We start from the raw sequence: 24,908 nt of genomic DNA on the forward strand, positions 1-24,908 counted from the left end.
TTTTCCTTTTTTGATGTAATTCCAATCATATTTCAAGCAATTCAAAACCTCAGCTTAAGGAGATAATACATTATTTATCGGCTTTAATATATCGGCCCAATTTTCTTATCGGGCCGATACCGATGACATAATAAATGGCATATAACGGATTCGGCCGATACGGTAACCGATATATCGTGCATCCCTAATCAAAAGCTCAACCGTACTTTCTCAGTTCATATGGATTTATTTTATGAATGCCTTGAAGAGTTGGGTTTCAAATGGAGGGACAGAAATCTCACAGACTTCATTAAAAATATCTTAATTTGTATGTTAACGAGGGTCTCATAGGTTTGGTGAGCAATTGAAGACAGAATTTTCTTTTTTGGGTGAACAGTCCCTTTAAATAAACTAATAAGGCTGAGAATATCGGGTGTGTCAATACGTCAGATGTGCTGAAATACAAACCAAATTACAGTTTATAATTATGGAGATTATGGACTTTCAAAGTGTGCCATATATAATGCATATAGTGGAGATAGTTTCATAAGCTTGTTAATACAGTATATTAAATTAAAACGGTGATATTTACTCACTGAAGTTAATGCACACAGGGAAATGATCATGTGGCTGGTTTATAGATAAGAATTTTTATTTATTTATTATTAATAACGCAAAAAAAACACATCACCCTTGAATAATTTCTTGAAGAATAAAAAAAATAATGCAATAAGAAAACAAAACTCAGTTGACTTGACCTCAATTGTGACGATGATGAGTCATGCAATCCTGAGTGAACCAGATGTAACTTGAGGCAACATGACGGCACTCACCCTATATTAATAAACAACCCATTACCAAAGATTCACCCATAAAATGATTATCATCAATATGTGTTATCATGTGTGACATATCAATCTGGCAAGCCCATGAGACTGGCATTTCTTTCAGAGCAGAGGGTGACATTTGATTTGTATTAATCATGACGCACATTTCAGGATAATCCTTTTGTTTTCCAGGGGGAGATTGGTTGAGTTAGGATAGTTAGTTATTAAACTGTCATTTGATGCCATCGAACGTCGAAAAAGTGTGAATTGGTTCTTTCGAACACTTATTTAATGAAGTGATTCAAAATAACAAAATGTGCACCGTCACATGGTTCCTAACCGGTTCAGCTGCCTTAGTCCCAGTAGGATTTTTCTTACATTTATTTCCCCAAAGGGACTTTAAAAAGGCCATGAAACAAGCCAACCAGCTACGAGATTAATCAAGACATTGATTACAAATATGATTTGAAGGAATTAAAATATTTGAAAACGGCACAGAAAGACAAAGGCACCAGACTGTGAACTTTAATGAGGGAAGGAACCACAATCCCATGATGCATTGGACTATCGTTTAACACATAAAAAGCATATTTTGACTTTTTGTCAATTCAGGGAACTGACTGTATCATTTGCAGTGCATCATGGGAGTTGGCAAGAGTTATTTTGCTGCATTTTTTTGTTTCCATTCTCTGATTGGTGGATAGTGTACGCAGAATCATGGGTAATGTAGTTATTCACCAGAAATTCTCGGTTAAAAATGATTATTTACTAAATAAGTTGTAAGAAATGTGGGCTAGTGGCTTTAACAAAAGCCTAAGTTAGTAGCTCACGTCTGTCTTTAAAGGTTATTGTTAATAATCAGTTCCACTACGGAGAAAATAAATGGGATTTTGACATCCGACTGTTGGACTATAAAGCCATAATGTATATTTACTATTGAGGATTTTTATTTAAATGTAATATTCGGTTTGTTGAAGCGGACTCAACTCTTTAAATACGTTATTTAGTTCAGTTATATATTTTTGAATAATTAACGGTTCTTGTTTCAAACAAGCCGGCGAACCGATTCAGTGCGGCTGTTAAACGAAGCATTCGAACCGGTTCAAACGATTCACTGAAATGCTCCGTTTCAAAAATAAAGGTTCACGAATTGTTGCTATAACAATGGAATTATTAAAAATGGAGGCAGTGAACATAACTAGTTTGTCCCGAATGATGACACAACACAACAGACAAATTCCGTGATAACTGTGAAACTGAAACCTCTATTCGTGCATTGGGCAATCAATGATTTTAAAGGCCTGTGAAGCATCAAACAACGAATAAATGAGGTCTTTTATGGTCAAAATTACATCTCGTGGTTATTAAACTCACTGAAAAACACTGGCAGCTGAATAGCATCCCCATGAAAGCAATGCATAAGGAGTCTGCGCAGGCCAGCCAATGCATCAGCATAGGGACAAACGTGGATTCATATCTCTTGGTGAAAATAATGAAGAATTGTGTGTGTGTGTGAGGGGGGCAATGCGACTTGGCATCGGGAAGGATGGGCCGATGCAATGCACCACTGGGTTCTGCTGGATTTTATTTACCTTGCGTTTCCTGGTTTCGGCAGAGCCGCTCCACACAAAGCACTGGTATATGACCCGCAGATTCTGCTTCCAGTTGTCCACTTTGAACCCGTTCACATGGGAGCACCCGGCCGGACTCATGACAGAAAACACATTCGAGTCCCTCTGTATGATTTCAGCGATGAAATGAAGTCACGAGGAGAATTATCCACCAATTGTTCCGTTTTGCCAGGCAATGCGGGGTCGAAGATGCGTACCTTATACATACGTGGAGCGTTTCTCAATACCCTCGCTGCATAAATATATCATTCCTGACGACAATAACGCGCGCGAGCTTGTGCTAACACTGAGCACACTTTGATATTGTATTTTCCAAGTCGGCTGTTTTAATGGACGGCAATGGAATTCAACTGAGCACCGTGGGCGACGCAATCCTTGCGATACTAAACGCTGATTGGCAGATGGCGTGTAGCCCGTGGATTTGATTGGCTGTCGCGCGTGTCATTTCCGTTAAAGCCCCGCCGACGTTTCAGAACTTTGAAATCTGATTGGCTGGCGCTTCCGCTTGTCTTTGTTCAAAGACTTGGAGCGCTTGTGATTGGCTGCGGGAGCACCTCGCGTCGGTCCTTCTGTTCTTGTTGGTTATGTCATTCAAGTAGAAAACACACACATGCCTACCTGCATTGAAGTTGTGAAATTGAAAATCAGTGTTGTCATGAGTGTGAAAGAGGAGCGTCTCTGTCCCATTCGTTCATTACTGGGAACCGCTCGCTTGAATCCAAGGACTGGTTGGATAAATGTATTAAAACAAGGCATTTGAACCGGTTTTAATATTTTCTTGATTGCATATAATAGTGGCATACGGTATTTTTGTCATATTTTAGAGCCAAATCAATCCATAGATAATATACATTTGGCTTACAGAAAATTATGCATATTTTCTGAAAATTAAATAAAAATGAAGACAAACGTCAATTTTATCATCTTATTTGGTAGTGACATGGGAATATAAAATAGTGTAACACCAAGAAACACTGGTGAATAGTTTATATAACGAAATGTAACTATTCTAATGACCTATTTTGATAGTAACACAGGAATATAACATGTAATGAGACCAAGAAACATCCCAATATCATCAATAAATGGTTTATGAATAATATTGCAAGAAAAAAAAGCCTGTATGTTGAAATGTAACTTAATGTAACAATTTCAACTAAAAAAAAAACATTTATTTTTTGCTAGTGATACGTGAGTTTATGATATGCATATGCTCTCAAGAAACACCCCCAAATCATCAATAAAACTGTTTATAAATAATATTAAAAGAACAATTAATTGAAATTTAACAAGAAAGCCTTTCATTTTATTATCTAATTTGATAGTGACACGAGAATATAAGATAAGAAACACCCCAAAATCACCAATAATTTGCTTATGAATAATATTACAAGAAAAATGAAGTCTAACCCCTCAATTTAATGATCTATTTTGGTAGTGACAGAAATATAAGTAGTTTTCACCCCAAAATCATCAATATATTGTTTATGAATAATATTACAAGAAAAATGAATTGAAATTTAACAAGAAAGCTCTTCATTTTATTATCTAATTTGATAGTGGCACATAAATACAAGACAAGAAACAGCCCAAAATCATCAATAATTTGCTTATGAATAATATTACAAGAAAAATGAAGTCTATAAGTTGAGAAAACCTTCAATTTAATTATCTATTTTGGTAGTGACACAGAAAATATAAGACATTCCTCTGAAGAAACAGCCCAAAATCATCAATATTATGCTTATGAATAATTTTACAAGAAAAAAAAAGTGAAATTTAACAAGCCCTTCATTTTAGTATCTAATTTGATAGTGGCACATGAATAATAAAGCATGAAAAATCAATAAATGGTATCTAAATAATATTACAAGCAACCCTAGGCTACATTTTATAATCTATTTTGGCGGTGACAGAGACATATAAGACATTCCCCTGAAGAAACACACATTTCTTCTCAACAATATTAAACGAAAAGCCTGGTTTGAAATGGCCATAATTGTCTTTCCTGCCCTAAACATGTATTCGTGGAAGTCAGGCTCAGGTAGCATTAGTTTCTCGGTATGTGATGGTGATGGTGATGTGTTGATCTATTTAAAGCCCGAATCGTGAGAGACCTCTAGAGGCCTGGAACCAAAGCACGTCTCGCTGAATCACGGAGAACACTCGGCTCGAGGGCCGACTAAACATCAGATCAGCTGATGATGGATGAAACTGTCTCTGGGAGAAAGAGCATCACATTACAGAAGCTGTCGAGAGATCCTGCAAATGTCAGTGCACTAAACGCGCCTGTAGATGCATTTTGACATCGGCCAAGCTCGGCTTTATGCACGTAAAAAAATCGGAAAAAATCGAATATGGTGCAAAAGTTAATTTATTTCAGTAATTAAAGGTGAAACTAATATATTATAGACTCATTACATGCTAAGTGAGATATTTCAAGCCTTTACTTCTTATAATTTTGATGGCTTACAGCTTATAAAACCCCAAATTCAAAATCTCAGAAAATTTTAATACATGCAATCAATTAAAATAAGGATTTTAAATACAGAAATGTCGGCCGTATGAAAAGTATAATCATGCATATGTACTCAGTGCTCACTTTTGCATGAATTACTGCCTCAATGCGGCGGAATAAATAAACTTTTGCACGATATTTGATTTTTTTTCTATCTTTCGGCGAGACTACAGGTGAATAGGGTAATTTTTTTAACTAGCAGATATCACCATGAAACTTTCCCAATTGATTACCTACATTATGATGAGACAAAAATGTATTACAAGTTTTCTGTAATTTAATGTTTAAATATGCAAATTAGGCAATATCTAAGTAAATATGCGCTAATTTGCATATATTTATATAAACGAAATATGAGTATTGATTAGATAAAGCCAGGTTCAAAATAATTTTTTCATTGTGTTCACATATTAGATGTGAAAAAGGGATTTATTGATATACTTTTGTTATCCTGTAAATCTGTCAATAACCTTAAAAAATAGATTTTCACCATGTTTTTTGGAATAAAATGTTATATAAATCAGGCTATGAATAATATATTTACAAATCCCTCTGTAAATGTCTTCATACTATAACTAGGCACAAGACTGGAAGGTTTGGTGTGTATCGGTGCGACTGAAGTGGAGATTTCAGACTTGGAGAATGAGAGAAAAGTCATTTTGAGAAAACGGGCTTTAAAGATTTATCATCAGCCAATGAGATTGCGCATTCAGCCCTTTTACTTTCACGATTGGTTGCTGATAAAAAGGAAATTACCATATTTGGATCCGACAGCATTGTACAGGAGAGAGACGGTGTGTGTGATGACGGAATTATTTATAACGGCAACTTTTGTTGAATTTATGAGAAATCTACACACGCAAACAGACGACGTGTAGTAAAATAAAGACCTAAATGTGTATTTCGGACTTTTTTTCACCACAATTCTGAAAGAAGACATGTTATTGAAGACAAATATCCCAAAATTGACCAGTGAAAAAAAAAAACGATGTTTTTGTCTGTCGTGTCTCGCCTTAAAGGGACAGTTCACTTTAAAATACAATTTTATTAAAATTAAAATTAAATTCTGTCATCATATACTCACCCTCAAGTTGTTTCAAATCAAACCTGTATGAATTTCTTTCTTCTGCTGAACACAAAAGAAGATATTTTGAAGAATGTCAGTAACCAAACAGTCAACTGGTCCCATAGAGCATCACAGTCCCGCCCACAGCCCGAGAGAGCTTTGGTGCCGGAAGTAAATTTCCCATTCATTTCTCCCATTGACTTTTGGAAAAATCCGTATCTAAAGAGTTTTAGAGCATGTCTGAGGATAACCAGCTATGGCTGAACTCATAAGCATACAACATATCATTTCGAGTGAAAAAACGAAGAGAAAATCCAAAAAAAGGCAAAGGTACAAGACTGTGTACATATTTTCATTTCCGAGCGAAGGAACTACTCATCCCATAACCCACCGCGCCTCACTGAAGTCGACTGAAGCCATAACCGCGAAAGAGCCTTACCAAATAAATCAATAATTTTCCACAAAATATTAATTTAAAAAGGAATTTATTGATTTAAAAACGATTTATATGGCTTCCGTTAAAGAAAACAGTCCGTTCGGTCTCTACGGTTAGAATCCTGCTTCCATGGCAACGCTCTGTTTTTTCACGGACCTTCGCGGGGTTTACACGACTTCCACCAATCAGATGCATCACTGTGGGATTGTTCAGGATTGTGGGTAATGAAGTACTTATCGAAGACATCGCGAATAAAAGGCATTTATCTCAAAATAAGGTTAGTGCCCCATAAACTTTTGGCGTTTATATGAGCATATACAATCGCTTAGTACAGCCGTAGCTGGTTTTAAGTCTACCATGTATGGTTACGTTTTTATGGCTTATAACTCAACTGTCAATGGAGAAATTGTATTGAATTCTTACTTCCGGCACTGGCTGTGGGCGGGACTGTGATGCTCTATAGACTTCCATAGTATTTTTTTTCCTACTATGGAAGTCAATGGGACCAGTTAACTGACATTCTTCAAAATGTCTTCCTTTTTGTTCAGCAGAAGAAAGAAATTCATACAGGTTTGAAACAACTTGAGGATGAGTACCGTATATGATGACAGAATTTTAAGTTTAAAGTGAACTATCCCTTTAAGATGGTTTCTTTATTTCGGCTCGTTGTTGCTGCAATAAAGACAAGTATCAACTCTTTTGAACAAAGAAGTCCAGTATATTTATTTCGTATGACCATAAATGATGCAGTGGCATGTCAACCAAGCATTGATAAATAAACACTGACAAAAATGAGTTCTTGTTTTAGGGTGCACTGTGACAGAATCAAAAAAAGGGGGTCATTCCACACATTTATGTTCTCCTCCGATATAGTCCGTGTTCGACAGAGCATGAAGGTTTTCCAGCTTTGGGATGAGGAAGGCGACGCGGGCGGGGGGGGGGGGGGGAGGACGCAGGGATCCACCCGAGAGATTCAAGAGTAGCTTGACGTCTTGCTGCCGACGTCATCCTCCTGCGTTCCCATACTCTAGAAGCGGGAAAACACACACATTAATACTGGAGTCACAACATGGTGGTTATAGGGATGGGCGATCTTCCCAAAGTTACACATCACGATCTTATAACAAACAATCACGATCTGAGATGTACTATCGATATTGTTTTTTTTTTTTAGATGGTCGATGCCGATATCTTAAAGGGGTGCTTGATTATGATTTGACTTTTCTAACTGTAGTTAGTGTGTAATGTTGCTGTTTGATCATAAACAACATCTGCAAAGTTACAACGCTCAAAGTTCAGAGCAAAGGGAGATATTTGCTTTTAAAGAAATAGTTTTTTAAGGACTACAACAAACGGCTGGTAGGAACTACACGACATTCCTCCCGGGTTAGTGACATCACCAACCCTAAAATTGACATAAACCCCGCCCCCTGAACACGATTTATAGATTATCATGACAGAATATGCTAATCAATGACTAGAAGATAACTACACATAAGCTTCATAAATTCATCAACTAACCATTCAGAAATATCCTGTTGCTTCTACATGTTGTTCTTCTCGAGTCTCTCCATCATTGTCTGACTCCGTTTAATCATAAATAGCAGAACAGTTTCTGTAATTTTAGTGTGTGTCTGCGTGAGGTAATCGGAGCTGCTAACACACACGAGCTCTTGTAGCTCCGCCCCCTGTGCCGGGAGCAGCAGATCATTTGCATTTAAAGGGACAGACACAAAACGGTGTGTTTTTGCTCACCCTCAAAAAGTGACTTTAACATGCGATATAAAAATATCTGTGGGGTATTTTGAGCTAAAACTTCACACACACACTCTGGGGACATCAGAGATTTATTTTACATCTTGTGAAAAGGGCATTACACCTCCCCTTTAAATAGCCAGTAACAGCCACCGCTGTAGCACCTGTCTTTAAACTACTTGCTTGACGAAAAAAGAAGAAAAAAAACTTCAAAAAAAGAAATGGCTGAATCGTGGTCAGTGGACGAAGTGCAGACGTTCCTCTCGTTGGTTGCCGAGGAGCGGATAAACTATAACGATTAGTCTAGAATCCCACACACTTCGAAGCGGTACTAACTGCAGTGGAAAAGCAAACGAGCTAAAGCGAACCGAACCGAGCCGTGGAAAAGCGCCAATAGTCTGACTCCAGTTTTAATATAAAAGGCTAAAAGTTTTTGAAATTTTCAGTGTGTGTGTGTGTGTGAGGTAAAAGGATAGTAGGCTCACTATTGGCCAGCATCACACACATGACCAGCGTCGGCCAATAGTGAGCCTCCGTTCTGCCGTACACCCCAGAAGCGCTGTTACACTACGTGAACTCACTCAGAGGAACACACAGGAGAACATCAAGAGTTGAATAAAGTCCTTATTTTTTTTGCTTTGATTGATAATCTTAAGGTTGAGCCGCTGTAGTCACTCTGACTATTTTAACGATGTCTTTACTAACTTTCTGGGCCGGCAAGTTTCCGTTACAACAGAAGCCTATGGAGGAGTGAGACCGCGCTCAGATTTAATCACTAATATCTTCATTTGTGTCCCGAAGATGAAGGAAAGTCTGACGGGGAACAACATGAGGGAGAGTCATTACTGACAGAGTTTATATGTCTGGGTCAACTAACCCTGTAAGTTTAGGCTTTTAATGAAGGGCGAAACCACACTGTTTCAAAGGAAAGGAATGCCATGTGGCATAACGATCTTGATTATCATGTTTTCATAATCGTTGGAAGCCAAAGTGGAAACCGAAACTAAAACTTGATACATCGCACAGCCGTACTGCTGTTGAAATGTTTTTCAAATGAGTCACAACACATGAAAGTCACATGATCGAGACACACGATTTTTATAGTGACTTAATTTTCTTGTTGTTGATTAGTAAGCTGTTTTGTTTTTTGTCACATTACTTGTATTTGTCACATGTTTCTGTGTGTGTGTGTTTTTTTGTCACATTACTTGTATTTGTCACATGTTTCTGTGTGTGTGTGTTTTTTTTGTCACATTACTTGTATTTGTCACATGTTTCTGTGTGTGTGTGTTTTTTGTCACATTACTTGTATTTGTCACGTTTCTGTGTGTGTGTTTTTTTTGTCACATTACTTGTATTTGTCATGTTTCTGTGTGTGTTTTTTTGTCACATTACTTGTATTTGTCACATGTTTCTGTGTTTTTTTGTCACATTACTTGTGTTTGTCACGTTTCTGTGTGTTTTTTTGTCACATTACTTGTATTTGTCACATGTTTCTGTGTTTTTTGTCACATTACTTGTATTTGTCACATGTTTCTGTGTGTGTGTGTTTTTGTCACATTACTTGTATTTGTCACGTTTCTGTGTGTGTTTTGTCACATTACTTGTATTTGTCACATGTTTCTGTGTGTGTGTTTTTTGTCACATTACTTGTATTGGTCACATGTTTCTGTTTTTTTTGTCACATTACTTGCATTTGTCACATGTTTCTGTGTGTGTGTTTTTTTGTCACATTACTTGTATTTGTCATATATTTCTGTGTGTGTGTTTTTTGTCACATTACTTGTATGTCACATGTTTCTGTGTGTGTTTTTTTGTCACATTACTTGTATTTGTCACATGTTTCTGTGTTTTTTTGTCACATTACTTGTATTTGTCACATGTTTCTGTGTGTGTGTTTTTGTCACATTACTTGTATTTGTCACATGTTTCTGTGTGTGTGTGTTTTGTCACATTACTTGTATTTGTCACATGTTTCTGTTTTTTTTGTCACATTACTTGTATTGGTCACATGTTTCTGTTTTTTTTGTCACATTACTTGTATTTGTCACATGTTTCTGTGTGTGTTTTTTGTCACATTACTTGTATTTGTCACATGTTTCTGTGTGTGTTTTTTGTCACATTACTTGTATTTGTCACATGTTTCTGTGTTTTTTGTCACATTACTTGTATTTGTCACGTTTCTGTGTGTGTTTTGTCACATTACTTGTATTTGTCACGTTTCTGTGTGTTTTTTTTTGTCACATTACTTGTATTTGTCACGTTTCTGTGTGTGTGTTTTGTCACATTACTTGTATTTGTCACATGTTTCTGTGTGTTTTTTTTGTCACATTACTTGTATTTGTCACATGTTTCTGTTTTTTTGTCACATTACTTGTATTTGTCACATGTTTCTGTGTTTTTTTTTGTCACATTACTTGTATTTGTCACGTTTCTGTGTGTGTGTGTTTTGTCACATTACTTGTATTTGTCGCATGTTTGTGTGTTTTTTTGTCACATTACTTGTATGTCACATGTTTCTGTGTTTTTTTTTTGTCACATTACTTGTATTTGTCACATGTTTCTGTGTGTGTGTGTTTTTTGTCACATTACTTGTATTTGTCACATGTTTCTGTTTTTTTTTATAAATTATTTTGGAGCAGTTATCCTCAATGTGCGTATTTAACATGGCCAGTCAGCGCAGTCAGACATCTTCAAGATCGACCGCGATATAAAATCATCAGATTGCGCACCCCTCCCTGGTTATAAGAGCTTTACTTCATAATTCTGCATAAAAAAGTGGTACCTTTTGCACGAACTGAGGATTTACGGTGATTTCCTGATCCATGGACTTTAGTTTTTCATCCAATTCTATACATTTCAGCATCTGCATTAGGGCCAAAGACAGTTAACATTGAGACATCTGTGGACTCAAGACTCAAATACTCTGCAATAAGATATAAAAGATGAGTCGATACATATCAGGTGATCTTACGTGTTTAAACATCTGAAATAAACATTATAATGAATAACAAATCAGTTGTGCATAAACATATTATATTGCATTTATAGTTTAATTCAAGTACAGATGAAACTGGAAATATTTTAATATGGTGCAAAAGTTCATTTATTTCAGTAATTCGACTTAAAAGGTGAAACTAATATATTATATAGACTCATTACATGCAAAGTGAGATATTTCAAGCCTTTATTTGTTATGATTATGGCTTATGAAAACCTTTTCCCAATATTCTCATTTTGAATTTGGGGTTTTCATAAGCTGTAAGCCTTAATCATCAAAATTATAACAAATAAAGGCTTGAAATATCTCACTTTGCATGTAATGAGTCTATATGATATATTAGTTTCACCTTTTAAGTTGAATTAGTGAAATAAATGAACTTTTGCACCATATTCTAATTTTTGTAGAGCAGAATCTGACATTTCTTCTTCATATACATTACATTTATCATAAAAATATAAGTATGTATTTATATTTCTCTCAAATGTCCTTGAGAGAGATGATTAAAGAGATAATGAGGGAGCAAATATACATTGCATGTTGTTCTCAGGTGGTATTTTAGGCTTGTTTTCTTCTACATCAGCAGTGAAGTGAGAAAAGCACTGTTTTATAATTACTAACCTCTTGGTCAATTTTGTGGAGCATTGCAGGGTTGTTGTATTTCTCGGGGTTGTCATGGAAACAGACCATGCCGTCTTTCTGGTTGATACTTGCATAAATCTCTCCATCCTCAATCTGAGAGATGAAAAAGGAAAGATTTGAGCAACAACAATCTGTAAATATTAAACAAGCGTGAAGCAGAGCATGCAAGACAATATGATTAAATAATGTTTCTAGTAGTCGCCACAAAAATAATCAATTAGAAAATATATATATTTTATATTATTTTCAATTACACAGAGTTATACATGTAAGCTTGTGTCTGCCACAGAATAAAAAAAAAAAAATTATCTCTCAATTCTGACTTTTTTCCCCTCGCAACTGTGATTTATTTCAGGGTTATTATCGTTAACTAATACTAAAACTATTTATGTTCACTGAAATAGAGCCGAAATAGAATAAAATATAAATACAAGTTGAAAAACTAACAGAAAAGTTGAATCACTAAAATCAACTGGAAATAAATAAAAACTAAATAAACTAAAATAAAGAATAAATAAAACCGTAGTGCAATATTTAAAAAAATAATCAGGTGACAAACAATAAAATAGTTTGAACAATTTTATGACAAAAGCGCATAACTAAAAATTTAACTAAAACTAACATGAACACGAAATAAATATATATATATATATTTTTTTTAAAAAGCTATTAAATTACATTTACACTAGTTCATGTCTAATTTTCCTCAGAATATCTTGCAAAAAATAAAAATAATTAAAGTCCGAATTGTGAAGCGGCTGCACATTCCCTAGTCGCTTACACATACTTACTTTTATTAGGCTTTTCATTTGGATGTATGTTTACACATTATCAAAAACTACCATGGCTGATTAATAATAATATTTTATGGAATTTTCCACAAAATAGACATAACTGTGTGTCGTTGTGAAGCTGATTTCCTACCATATGCAGGACGTATTTCTCAGCTTCTTGAGGGCCGGAGAGCTGAACTCGACTCGCCATGTCTTGCAAGGATAATGTCAAGAATGTCTGTCAATCAAAAGAACAGAGATCACCATTGCCATTCATCAGCACAGTATATATATATATATCACGTCTGCACATGTACAAAACAAAACACACGCAGAACATCTGATTATTGAGCCTTCAGACCTTGGTTAGCCTCTGGATGTTCTTCTTGTAGAGTGAGGACAGGCATTGCTTGACCAGGCCGGTGTTGTTGTCTCGTGCAAACGTCTCGCTGTGTTTGCTGACCTGAAGACGCAGCTCTGCCGGGTTATTGGTGGCGTACACCTGAGCCAGCTCGTGGTAGGCATTACTGAGGGGCTTTACATCACAAACACACACACAAAAGATGATTAGCTTATGGAGCCGCACAAGGGCGGCACAATTAATCGAAAAGATTAACATCATCATTGCACGATGCACGCGGCCCGTCGCAGATGTAAATAAATAATAAACAGAAGATTGAAACGCTTTCATTTATTTTTTTAAATGTTGTATTTTGTTGAGGTTCATAAATGCTTCTCATTGTCAATGTCACTTATTTGTATAGCACCATTAAAACAACACATGTTGACCTATGTGCTAAACATCATCTCAGTAAGATGTACTAACAAAATAGTACAATAGTAATATAATAAAAAATTATCATCAAAAAGATGAATAGGCCATGGCAAACAAATATGTCTTAAGTTGTACTTTAAAATAGATGTTTAAAATCAATCTTATATTGCCCAGGGAGCCAATATAAAGAGACCAAGGACGGAGAGATGTGTTCACGTTTTTTAATATCCGTTAATGATCTCGCTTTAACTTCTCATGTCTGGAAAGACGTTTGACGTGTGTTGCCTTTTCAAATGCACGTTATAAGCGACTCAAACTCAGTGCTTTCAGAGTGAGCCGCGTTTACTGCTGATCACAGAGCCGTACGCCACTGACATGATGCGCATAAAATTAATAGCAGCCTTTGCGATTTCATAATCGCAATAATCCAAACCGGTTTAAGCGCTATTTGATGTTAACCGCGATTAATGTCGAGGCAGAAAGGCTCACCTTGATGAACCGGCCCACGATCTGTGACGTGTATTTGGGAAGCGGCTGGACTTTGCCATGAAGGATGAGGGACACCAGGATGTACTTCTTGTACGCTTCTAACATGATGTGACTGACAGCCATCGCAGGAGTGGTTATCGCCTGAAGATAGACACAAAGATTCACTTAAGGCTACAAGAGAAGAACATTATTTACTGGGAAATTAGACATGAGGATGCAAAATATACTGGACATTTACAATATATTTATAATACCATGTATTAATTGTGAATTTCACAATGATTTTAATGTGCTTTTTATTTGGTCATTGACTTTCTGTTAAAACAACTGCAATGTGTAACAAACTCAGTGTTAGAGTTTGATTCATTTCTGTGAATCAGTTCATCTCAGTGAATCAACTCTGATTGGCTAGGCCCATCACTCAATGACGTTTATGGAAGTCTGCATGTAATAAATTTTTTAGTATGTAGGTAAATATTTTTTACCTACACCACCGAAGTTGCTACGGCTGCTGTGACGCGTGTCTGGTATAGGAGTGTGTTTGAGTGTGTGTGTCTGAGAGTGAGTGAGTGTCTGACTGTGTGTGAGAGTGAGTGTGTGAGAGAGAGTGTATTTGTGTGAGTGAGTGTGTGTGTGTATGTGTGTGTGTGTGTGTGTGTGTGTGTGTGTGTGTGTGTGTGTGTGTGAGAGAGAGAAAGACTGTGTCTGTGTGTGTCTGACTGTGTGTGAGAGTGAGTATGTGTGTGTGTGTGTGTGTGTCTCTGTGAGTGTGTGTGAGAGAGAATGAGTGTGTGCGTGTGCGCGAGTGTGTGTCTGAGAGTAAGTGAGTGTCTGACTGTGTGAGAGTGATTGAGTGTGTGTGTGTGTGTGTGCGAGTGTGTGTGTGTGTGTGTGTCTGAGAGTGAGTGAGTGTCTGACTGTGTGAGAGCGAGTGTGTGAGAGAGAGAGAGTGTATTTGTGTGTGTGAGTGAGAATGACTGTGTCTGTCTGTGTGTGTGTGTGTGTGTGTCTGACTGTGTGTGAGAGTGAGTGTATGTGTGTGTGTGTGTGTGAGTGAGAGAGAGTGTATTTGTGTGTAAGTGAGTGAGTGTGTGTATTTGTGTGTGTGCACGAGTGTGTGTGTGTCTGAGAGTGAGTGAGTGTCTGACTGTTTGTGAGAGAGAGAATGAGAGTGTGTGTGTGTGTGTGTGTGTGTGTGTGTGTGTGTGTGTGTGTGTGTGTGTGTGTGTGTGATAAAACAAGAATCAACATCAGCTCGGCTTTAGGAGAACAGAGGGATTTGACATGTTGTAAGAGTGACACGGAGATGATGGTGTTTTTATTACTCAACAGGAGAGTAAGGTTTTTAATTGAACAGATAAACTGTCATATGTATCTCTCTAACAGAGTTAAGCATCATCTGTTGTGAAGATCATTTCATTATGGTCGTTGTAGCGCTGTACTGAAGCTTATTTTCCAGGAAGTATGCAAAATGCATGCAAAAAAATGAATACCTGTTCAAAGAAATACAGTGCCCGTTCAAAGTTCTTCAGACCCGTGTAGATCATGCCGCCATAGTAGTAAAAACAAAGAAAGGGCTTTGCGTCGTACGCTCCGTTCTCCTTGCAGATATCCATCATGTCGAGCTCCAGGAACGGGACTGCAGGTTTGAAGCACTTGGCTAATAGGCATAACTGTAAATACAGGGCGGCGTTATTATTAGTTGCACAATAAACATCAAATCATCTGATGTTTATCACTTACAAAGCATCCTTTCAAAAGCTTCTTTCTTTCTTTTTCATGAAATTAATGCACTATTTTTTGTTTCAATAATATTTATTCTTTAAAATGCTGTACTTTCATGGTACTAATATTTAGCTTTTGATTAGGCACCTTATATGTGACCCTAGACCAAAACCAGTCACATTTTTATGCATAACCTGAAAGCTGAATAAATAATCTTTCCATTGATATGTGGTTTGTTAGGATAGGACAATATTTGGTCGAGATACAACTATTGAAAATCTGGAATCTGAGGAGCAAAAATATCTAAACATTGAGAAAATCTCCTTTAAAGTTGTGCATTTATGTTCACGATTGTGCTGCATTCACTCACAAAAATACATGTTTTATATATTTACGGTAGGACATTTAATAAATATCTTCATGGAACATGATCTTAATATCCTCATGATTTTTGGCATAAAAGAAAAATGGATAATTTTGACCCATACAATGTATAGTTGCTATTGCCACAGATATACCCGTGCGACTCCAGACTGGGTTTGTGATCCAGGGTGATCCACATATAAAAGACAGGTTTCCTGGACAGACATTAGGTCTAGTCCAAGACTAAAATAGGCTTTTAAACCAGATTAACAGAAATCTGCTTTCTCTGTCATGGTTTTAAATAGTCCTAAACTTAAAGGATTAGTTCACTTTCAAAAAAATGTTTGCTGATAATGTCATCCAAGATGTCCATCATGTCTTTCTTTCTTCAGTCGAAAATAAATTTAGGTTTTTGAGGAAAACATTCCAGGATTTTTCTACACAGAGTGGACTTTAATGGCAACCGTCTATCCCAATGTTCAGAAGAAGGTTCAAATGTCTGTCTCAATGCAGCTTCAAAGTATCGACACGATCCCAGTCCAGAGATAAGGGTCTTATCCAGTGAAACGATCGGTCATTTTCTAAAAAAAATTTACATTTATATACTTTTTAACCACAATTGTTCATCTTGTGCTGGTCTGCGACGCGCCACGCATTGCGTCATCACGTTGGAAAGGTCACGAAAAATAATACAAATGAATTAAAACAAAGATGTCGGACAATTTTGAAATTGGAGGAGAAAATGAGTTTTTCACCCTTCCCTACTTTTTTTAACCGGAGTACAGACAATTAACTTAGATAAATGACGTGACACGTGACCTTTCCAATGTGATGACGTAATGCGTGGCGCATCGCAGACCAGCACAAGACGAACAATTGTGGTTAAAAAGTATATAAATATTTTTTTTTTTATTTAGAAAGTGACCGATCGGTTTGCTAGATAAGACTCTTATCTCTCGACCGGGATCGTGTCGAGACTTTGAAGCTGCATTGAGACGGACAGTTGAACCTTCTTTTGAACATTGGGATAGACGGTTGCCATTAAAGTCCACTCTGTGTAGAAAAATCCTGGAATGTTTTCCTCAAAAACCTAAATTTATTTTCGACTGAAGAAAGAAAGACATGGACATCTTGGATGACATCGGGGTGAGTAAATTATCAGCAAAACATTTTTTGAAAGTGAACTAATCCTTTAAGTTTAGTCCACAGATTAATCAGATGATTTTCTGGAGGAAGACTAGAGCTATTTCAGGACTAAACTGAGGCTTAAAGGAGAACTCCGGTCAATTTTAACATTGAGCTCATTTTTTTGTAAATTTGGAGTGCTGTCAATACAGAGAACAACAACAAAAATCGGTGTTGCCTACATCGTGTTATCCTCTTTTTAAAATTTGCACCCTATTGACTTGAATGGGGTCTAATTTTAAACCTGCTTTTATTTCTCTTATCATCCTTGATGTGTCATACAAGTGCCCAGCCATGTTGAGTGAGTCCTTCAGAGTGAACACGGGTGAATCTGACTGCAGTAGATGTGAAAGATATGAATAAAAATGATGTTAATTCAACAAGCGCACATACCTGTATTTACTTCCTGTTTGCGGTCGAAGTCCAAAGTAGTCGATTGTCGAGTTCACGCGCATAGGTTTAGTTACCTATGATCACGCGCGTGAACTCGACAATCGACTACTTTGGACTTTTGATTTGGATTTTTGTCGTTGTTCTCTGTATTGACAGCACTCCAAATTTACAAAAAAATGAGCTCAATGTTAAAATTGACCTGAGTTCTCCTTTAACTATGTCAATGAAGATCTATATAATATATATATATATATATATATATATATATACACATGCATAATATATATACAAACACAAGTGTCTTCTTTCAAACACAACATTAATCTGAAGCCTCCTGGCTGGTTTAATTTGAGCCTCAATTTAGCTTTATTAGGAAATCATGGCTTTATTATAAAAAATAAAATTGGGTTTATTGATAAATTCTTCCACAACACCGACCGGTATTGAATTACTACTGTAATGTCCACAAAACAGTGAAGTAATAAATCTTATGATTCAATCTTACCTGAAGTTGTTGTATTGCTCTAGATGGGTTCATTTGCGTTGAATTAATTACACATATATTTCCATGCATTCCTTTTCTTTGGTTCCACAGCTAAAAGTGTGCAGGTTTTCCAAGCTAAGTAAAGTTTTTTTCCTTGGATTTCCTTCTTGGTTCCATACAATTTTAAGCTTTTCATGGTTCATTTGTAAGTTCATTCCATGTTTTATAGGGAAACTTCCTCATGCTAATTAAGATTAGCACAGTTGGTTTTAAATTATGGTAACACTGTATTTTACAAAGTTATTGTTAAATATGTTACATGTAGTTACTATAGTAATATCTATAAAATACGCATAATTACATTAAAACTAACCCTAAACCAAATCAAACCCTAATCCTAGTACATTTAGTTACTTAATATTACTCAATACTTAAATATTTAAATACAGTGTAACAAAGGCAACTTAAAATAAAGTGTAACCTAAATGTATTTTAGTTTAGGACTTCATAGTCCAAGTTTTAGTAATCTGTGTTTCAGAAAGACATGTTTAATTAATCGTTCTGGATTAAGGTTTATTATCTGGGAAACCTCCGGAAAGACTATCAAAGTCTCCTCTATCATGACTGATCTGTAGATTGTATTTGCATATTCATAGAACCGCGTATACTAAATGAGACAAGGGTGTCGAGTTACATTCAAACTATTTTAAGGCATGAAAAAAACACTTAAACATTTTGGAGAGTCATTTTAGAGATCAAAGATGAGTTTTAAGGGATAAAATGATTGACCTCAGGGGGACTTTAAACAATTCAAATAAAAAAGTCTAATTTTTCTGTGTAAAATTATCAAATACCAGCTAGACTAATAACCATCTGGGCTAAAGTCGCCTGCGTTTCTTGCCAGACGTTCTTTAATTTACTGAATCTGACAGCTTTGTAGGGATTTCATTTCAATTGTTCATATTTGTCAGACATAATGTTACGTTTGTTCTAAAGGGCTAATCTATCAATTAGCTATTACAATGACAGACTTTCTACAACAACAAATAATAATAACCAAATTATCCCTGTATTATCATTTTCACAGCGTTTACTGTTGCCTCTTACTAGGGGTGGTTAATCTGTCTGATTTCCCGATTCGATTCGATTACGATTATTGAAGTCCTGATTCGATTACAGTCGATTTTCGATTATTAACGATTCTCGATTATTGATTTTCCATTTCACAACAGTAAATTCACTACAGTAAAAATCACAACAATAACAAATTATAACAAACTTCAACATATTCTGAATCTCTATTAACATAAAACACGGATGTCCACGCATCACATGTTACAGCTCCTACCCGCTTTCTTCCGTGATTCCATGACTTCGGTTTTGGTCTTCTTGTAGAGTGTGGGGATCGCTGTGTCTGTGAAATATCTCCGAGATGGGACGTTGTATCTCGGCTCCAAAGTGTGCAACATAGCGCGAAAGCCCTGGTTCTCAACGACTGGATGCAAATCCTTGGCAATAAAAGTTGCGATTGATTGTGTAATCTTTGCCCTTTCCGAGCCGGGTGGAAGCTTTGACAATATTGTTTCCACGCTTCAGAGTTCCGTCTTTTGCGTTCCGTCAATATTACGTTATTATCGATTTTCAAAAAAATCGATTTTTTTTTTGAAAATCGATTTTTGGCATTTGTGAATCGATTCAGAATCGTCCACGTCCGCATCGCGATGCATCTAAGAATCGATTTTTTTCCCCACCCCTACCTCTTACTACACAATTACATCTTTAATTATCTATAACAAGTTGATAAAAGTGTACTAACACAAGATAATGTTGTGTGACTCCAGACTCACCTGACACAGGTCTGCGTGCACTGAGGTAAGCTGATTTGTGTTCATCTGCATCTTGTCTATGGCCTGTTTAAGTATACTTATCCCACGCAAGGGCTGTGAAGAACCAGAACAAGTCAACTTAACAACACTCTTGTAATTTAAAGGGTTAGTTGACCCAGAACTGTAAACTCTGTCAGTAATGACTCTCCCTCATGTTGTTCCCCGTCAGACTTTCCTTCATCTTCGGGACACAAATGAAGATATTAGTGATTAAATCTGAGCGCGGTCTCACTCCTCCATAGGCTTCTGTTGTAATTGAAACTTGCCGGCCCAGAAAGTTAGTAAAGACATCGTTAAAATAGTCAGAGTGACTACAGCGGCTCAACCTGAAGTTTATCATTTAAAAGCAAAAAAATAAGGACTTTATTCAACTCTTGATGTTCTCCTGTGTGTTCCTCTGAGTGAGTTCATGTAGTGTAACAGCGCTTCTGGGGTGTACATCAGAACGGAGGCTCACTATTGGCCAGCATCACACACATGACCAGCGTCGGCCAATAGTGAGTCTCTGTTCTGATGTACACCCCAGAAGCGCTGTTACACTACATGAACTCACTCAGAGGAACACACAGGAGAACATCAAGAGTTGAATAAAGTCCTTATTTTTTTGCTTTTAAATGATAAACTTCAGGTTGAGCCGCTGTAGTCACTCTGACTATTTTAACGATGTCTTTACTAACTTTCTGGGCCGGCAAGTTTCCATTACAACAGAAGCCTATGGAGGAGTGAGACAGTTCTCTGATTTAATCACTAATATCTTCATTTGTGTCCCGAAGATGAAGGAAAGTCTGACGGGGAACAACATGAGGGAGAGTCATTACTGACAGAGTTTACAGTTCTGGGTCAACTAACCCTTTAAAGATAACAACTCTAAAAATGACAGAAAAACACTTGCCTGTTTTCTTTCTACAAGGGCATTTGTCAGCTGATGGCACAGACCAGCAACTGAAAGGAGAAAAACGTTATTAAAAGAGGAATACAAATTAAACAGTGTGATGAAAAAGCAAAACAAAAACAAGCTGAAGTGTCCTCGTACACGTGTCTGTGGCGTATCGGATGTGCTCTCCGTTGCAGGTGCTGATGAAGAGCTGGACTTGGGAAAACAAGGTCTCGAAATCAGGGATGTTTGGCATGGAAAACTTCACAAACCTGCAAAAACAGAAACTCTTTCAGACGGCCACAAAACACCTCATGAACTCTCAGTGCTACGGGACTCAAGAGGTCACGGACTTACAGAACCGCCAAAACACCGAGCGAGTGCTCTTGGATGTCCAACGCCCCGAGAACAGTGTCCAGATGGGAGAGGTTCTTGGCCAGAAGCTCCCCGCTTTTATTGATCAGTTCACATAGTTGAGTCATCTGACCTGAGGAGCATAAGAAAACATGATTTCATGTTAGTGATATTATTATGAAGTAAATGCACATTTGCTTGTTACATGATGATGAACAGTTCGGTCTCCCTGCAGATTGGCTGTACGTGACAGAGAAACTTTGATAAGAAACATCAAATCTTTATATTTGATTCTTCATACATGATCCAACACATCAATAATATTTTTCAGTGACGGAGATGTCATTGTTTTTAATCATAAAAGATCTTTAAATGAAACTCATTTTGTGTTATATTGCCCGCACGGTATGATGATTTTAGAAATGTATTATTTGGTGAATTGTTCGTTAAAAAGCCTGAAATGTTCTGGATTAGTGATGACGACAAGATGAAATGGTCGTTTAATTTTAATGTGTTTAAATTGGCTGCTTTTGTTTGTAAAGCCTGGATGAGGCGGCAGACTTGTTTGTTTAAATAAGTTTATGTATTTTGTGATAACTGGTCTTTTGTGGGTGGTTTTGGTGTCTTACAAGCCCATTAGAGCTGGGCATACAGTAGTATGCAAGACACAATAATAAAAACTATTAATTCATTCATTAAGTCAGTGGAAAACAGTCTGCCATTTGGTACAGTTGACATGTATTTGCTTTATATTAATTTTAATTATATTGACCATTTCCAGTTAACCAGTATCACATTCCATAAAGATAACCATAGTCTCAGATAGTGTAACAATCTTTAAATATATATATATATATATATATATATATATATATATATATATATATATATATATATATATATATAAAATAATGAAAGCGGAGACCCAAATAAATCAAAAGTACAACTGAAAAAAATATTGTACGATTTTTTCTGATTCGCTCCTCTTTACAGAAATAACACACGTTGTTAATTGTCTATCCATGATGTCAATGCAGCTAATAGTAAGATCAGGAGAACCAATCACAGGTTTACTATAATTGTTATGAAGGTATTTCATGCCATATTTTAAAAATGACTCGGATAACAGGACAAGTCCAGTAATTTCATTCATTTAAAAGCTAAGCGGTTATGATGTGCAAATATTCAGCAGCTTTAAGTTTTCTTATTAGTAGTCGGACGAACAGAGTAAGATAAACAAATACCATGTGTTACTGCCTGGAGTATAAACAGCTAGCATGCTATCACGCTAACTAGTTTTAGCATTAAGCTAGTTAGCCCATGGATTCCGTTACTCTGAGTGTTCACGAGCGGTGTAAATGTCCGTACCTTGAGCGGAAAGTTGCCGCACATTATTCACGAACTGCTCCAGAGCTGAAGCCATCGTTTTTGCGCTTTTGAGAGGATGTTTCTCATTCAAATGTCAGAAGCAGCTTTCCAGTACAGAAGGGACGGGCCCTCCGCCGCCAACAGTAAACAACAAATATCGCGAGGTTTGAGTGACAGCTCAGATTCCACGAGATTTCACTCTCACTGGAAAGCAAACTCCGTAGAAGAGATAATTTTGAGGTAATGTTACAAGATTTCACTTCACAAACACATACCTATTTTTTATTTTGAGCTACATGTTTAATTTACAAAAAAAAAATCACAGGTTTAGCCTTTGAAAATGGACATGTATCTTTAAGGAATAAAAGGAACGTAATTATTTCTTCCGGTACAAAACAACAAAGACACTCTCTGACTGAAGAGATGATCAACTTCTCACTTTGCGAGCAAAAGAAGACAGGATTGATAGTTGAATTAAGACTCTGCTTGGGGTGAATAGTTTAGGTTAAGATCTATTTTAAAATCTCTGTTAAATAATAATTTAATGTATTATAGGTTAGTCCAGATCGTTATATTTTTCATTAAAAAATTCAAATAGTTAAGCAAATAATTATTTCCTTAGCTTGTGAGCTTATACTGAGAAAAGTTAAATTTGGTCATATATAGCTTCGGATATGTGACATAATTTAAAATATATGAATTGTAGTATTTACATATTTAAGGTCATATGCGAATATTGTAGGATGTTCTTGGCTTAAAAGAGTGCACAAGTTCTTCTGTCAGCCTTGTTTTTCTGGAGGTATTTTTCCCATATGGATTTTTTGTAAAGTCTTTTTTATAGACTAATCAAACCAACTAGCTATGAGGAGAATCACAATATTAAAAACTATGATTTTAAGCCCAAAAAAGTAGTTCAAAATCGGGCAAAAAGACAAAGGTGGAAAACTTGAACATAACGGCTTCAATGAAGAAACGAACTCATTTTACGTTTATTACAAAGTATACAAATATTTAAGCCGTTTCAGTGCTTAACACGCGACTTGATTGTTTAAATTCTCAGATCTGTGAAGTGTTTTTCTTTCTTTCTTTTTTTTTGCAGAATAATGGTTAGCCTAATTTAGTTTTTCAGCGGGAACTCCACCGTTGAACAATATTATTTTGGGGGGGAAATCTATAATGGTTATAAGTTATCGTTTAAAGATCCATGAATGGAGTTTTTTTACTTCCGGAAACCGACTGTTGAATCGCTTTGGGGGTCCAACCCATAGAAATGTATACATAGATTTCACATTCAGCCACTCCAGACACGTCGTTGCGTCCGCCATCTTGGAACGGTCAGTGTTTCGTCATTCACACACAGTAAGAATCAATGATAATAAATTAAAATATTGAATCAATGACAAAGAATAATGATGCCACATTGTGCTACTTTTGGTTGTGAAACAGCCCAGATTTAATTTCCCAAAGAAATGGGATAATAACCTTTCAAGGGTGGGAATGTGTCAGTTTGTGTTTATGTGTTAATTCAATATTACAGGTGTTTATTCTGTGGTAACTCGGATTAGCTATTGCATTCGTCGAGATGTATTGTGTTGGTTTTGCAAAATAATCTGCTGAAGTCTATTGCAGGTAGAGATTTTCATACATGCGTCTAACTACGGAATTGACCCTCCGCTAAGCCCCGCCCTCCTTAGTTACTGTTGCTACGCCTGACAAGCTTCCGCGACTGGCACGTCTATTACAGTGTGTATGCACCGGTGTAAGACATTCCCAAGGAGATAATTAGTCATTTTTGGCGAACAGGTGAAATATCTGAGAGAGCGAGACAGAAGGGACTGCAGTATGCATTCGAGGGATATATCCACGACATAATATGCAACCGATTATAGAATAATTTCATCAAAATTGAAGCTAAAGCCTATAGGTCCCCGTGCTAGCAGCAGCCGCTCATACGCTGACCATTCAAATGGGAAACACACAGCGGAACAGCGATGTTCATGCACAGCAGGGTAAGTGAAATGTGAAAATAATCGAATAATTATAAATCAAACAGTTTATCCATAAATCTTGTGGAATAACACTAACACCGGGAGAGCTGCGATCGGATTGGGGTAAAGTTACTCAGGGGTAGTAGACCGTCGATTAACAAAATGCTGAAATATATTTTAAAGTATGTCAGTGAGCTTCCGTCTTGCCTTTAATCATCTTATTTTAAGTTCAAATATATGCATTATGAACGAAGAACCGTCATTATTTCCAAGTATTAAGTGTTTTAGTTAATCCTGTCGACATTTAGTTGTGAATGGGGCGTCCCACACTTCGGCATGTTTCTCTTGCTCAAACGCTTGCCAGACCTCCCGCGCCTAGTAACGGTTGTTAAGCCA

General features: G+C 36.6%; 2 protein-coding genes across 6 annotated transcripts in view; both read right to left on the bottom strand.

The window, feature by feature from the left end:
* usp22 (ubiquitin specific peptidase 22) overlaps positions 1-2,833 on the bottom strand; it is a 51,616-nt gene extending 48,783 nt beyond the window's left edge. For 2 of the 4 annotated variants that reach the window (XM_079594327.1, XM_079594325.1), the window contains exon 1: positions 2,399-2,654. In XM_079594327.1, coding sequence (XP_079450453.1) covers positions 2,399-2,518 — 120 coding nt within the window. In that variant the 5' untranslated portion in view covers positions 2,519-2,654. Of the gene's footprint in view, positions 1-2,398 lie in introns of all 4 variants that reach the window. The other 2 variants (XM_079594324.1, XM_079594326.1) reach the window with 2 other exon arrangements.
* A 4,316-nt stretch (positions 2,834-7,149) lies between these two features.
* Positions 7,150-22,937, bottom strand: cops3 (COP9 signalosome subunit 3). Of its 2 annotated transcripts, XM_079595803.1 has the most exons (12): positions 22,525-22,937; positions 21,160-21,289; positions 20,962-21,074; positions 20,821-20,870; positions 19,890-19,982; positions 15,386-15,565; positions 13,893-14,033; positions 12,990-13,163; positions 12,780-12,866; positions 11,835-11,948; positions 10,998-11,078; positions 7,150-7,484 (listed from the first exon to the last, which is right to left on the bottom strand). In XM_079595803.1, exons 1-12 carry the CDS (start codon positions 22,577-22,579, stop codon positions 7,431-7,433), a joined length of 1,272 nt encoding a protein of 423 aa, XP_079451929.1. In that variant the 5' UTR covers positions 22,580-22,937; the 3' UTR covers positions 7,150-7,430. The 2 variants fall into 2 exon arrangements, with proteins under 2 accessions (XP_079451929.1, XP_079451930.1); XM_079595804.1 differs by lacking the exons at positions 7,150-7,484; positions 10,998-11,078 and adding an exon at positions 11,115-11,198 and having other exon boundaries at positions 22,525-22,687.
* Between the last annotated feature and the right edge of the window lie 1,971 nt (positions 22,938-24,908).

The sequence above is a fragment of the Phoxinus phoxinus genome (assembly GCF_949152265.1).
Source record: "Phoxinus phoxinus genome assembly, chromosome: 21".
In the NCBI taxonomy this organism is placed as follows: Eukaryota; Metazoa; Chordata; class Actinopteri; order Cypriniformes; family Leuciscidae; genus Phoxinus; species Phoxinus phoxinus.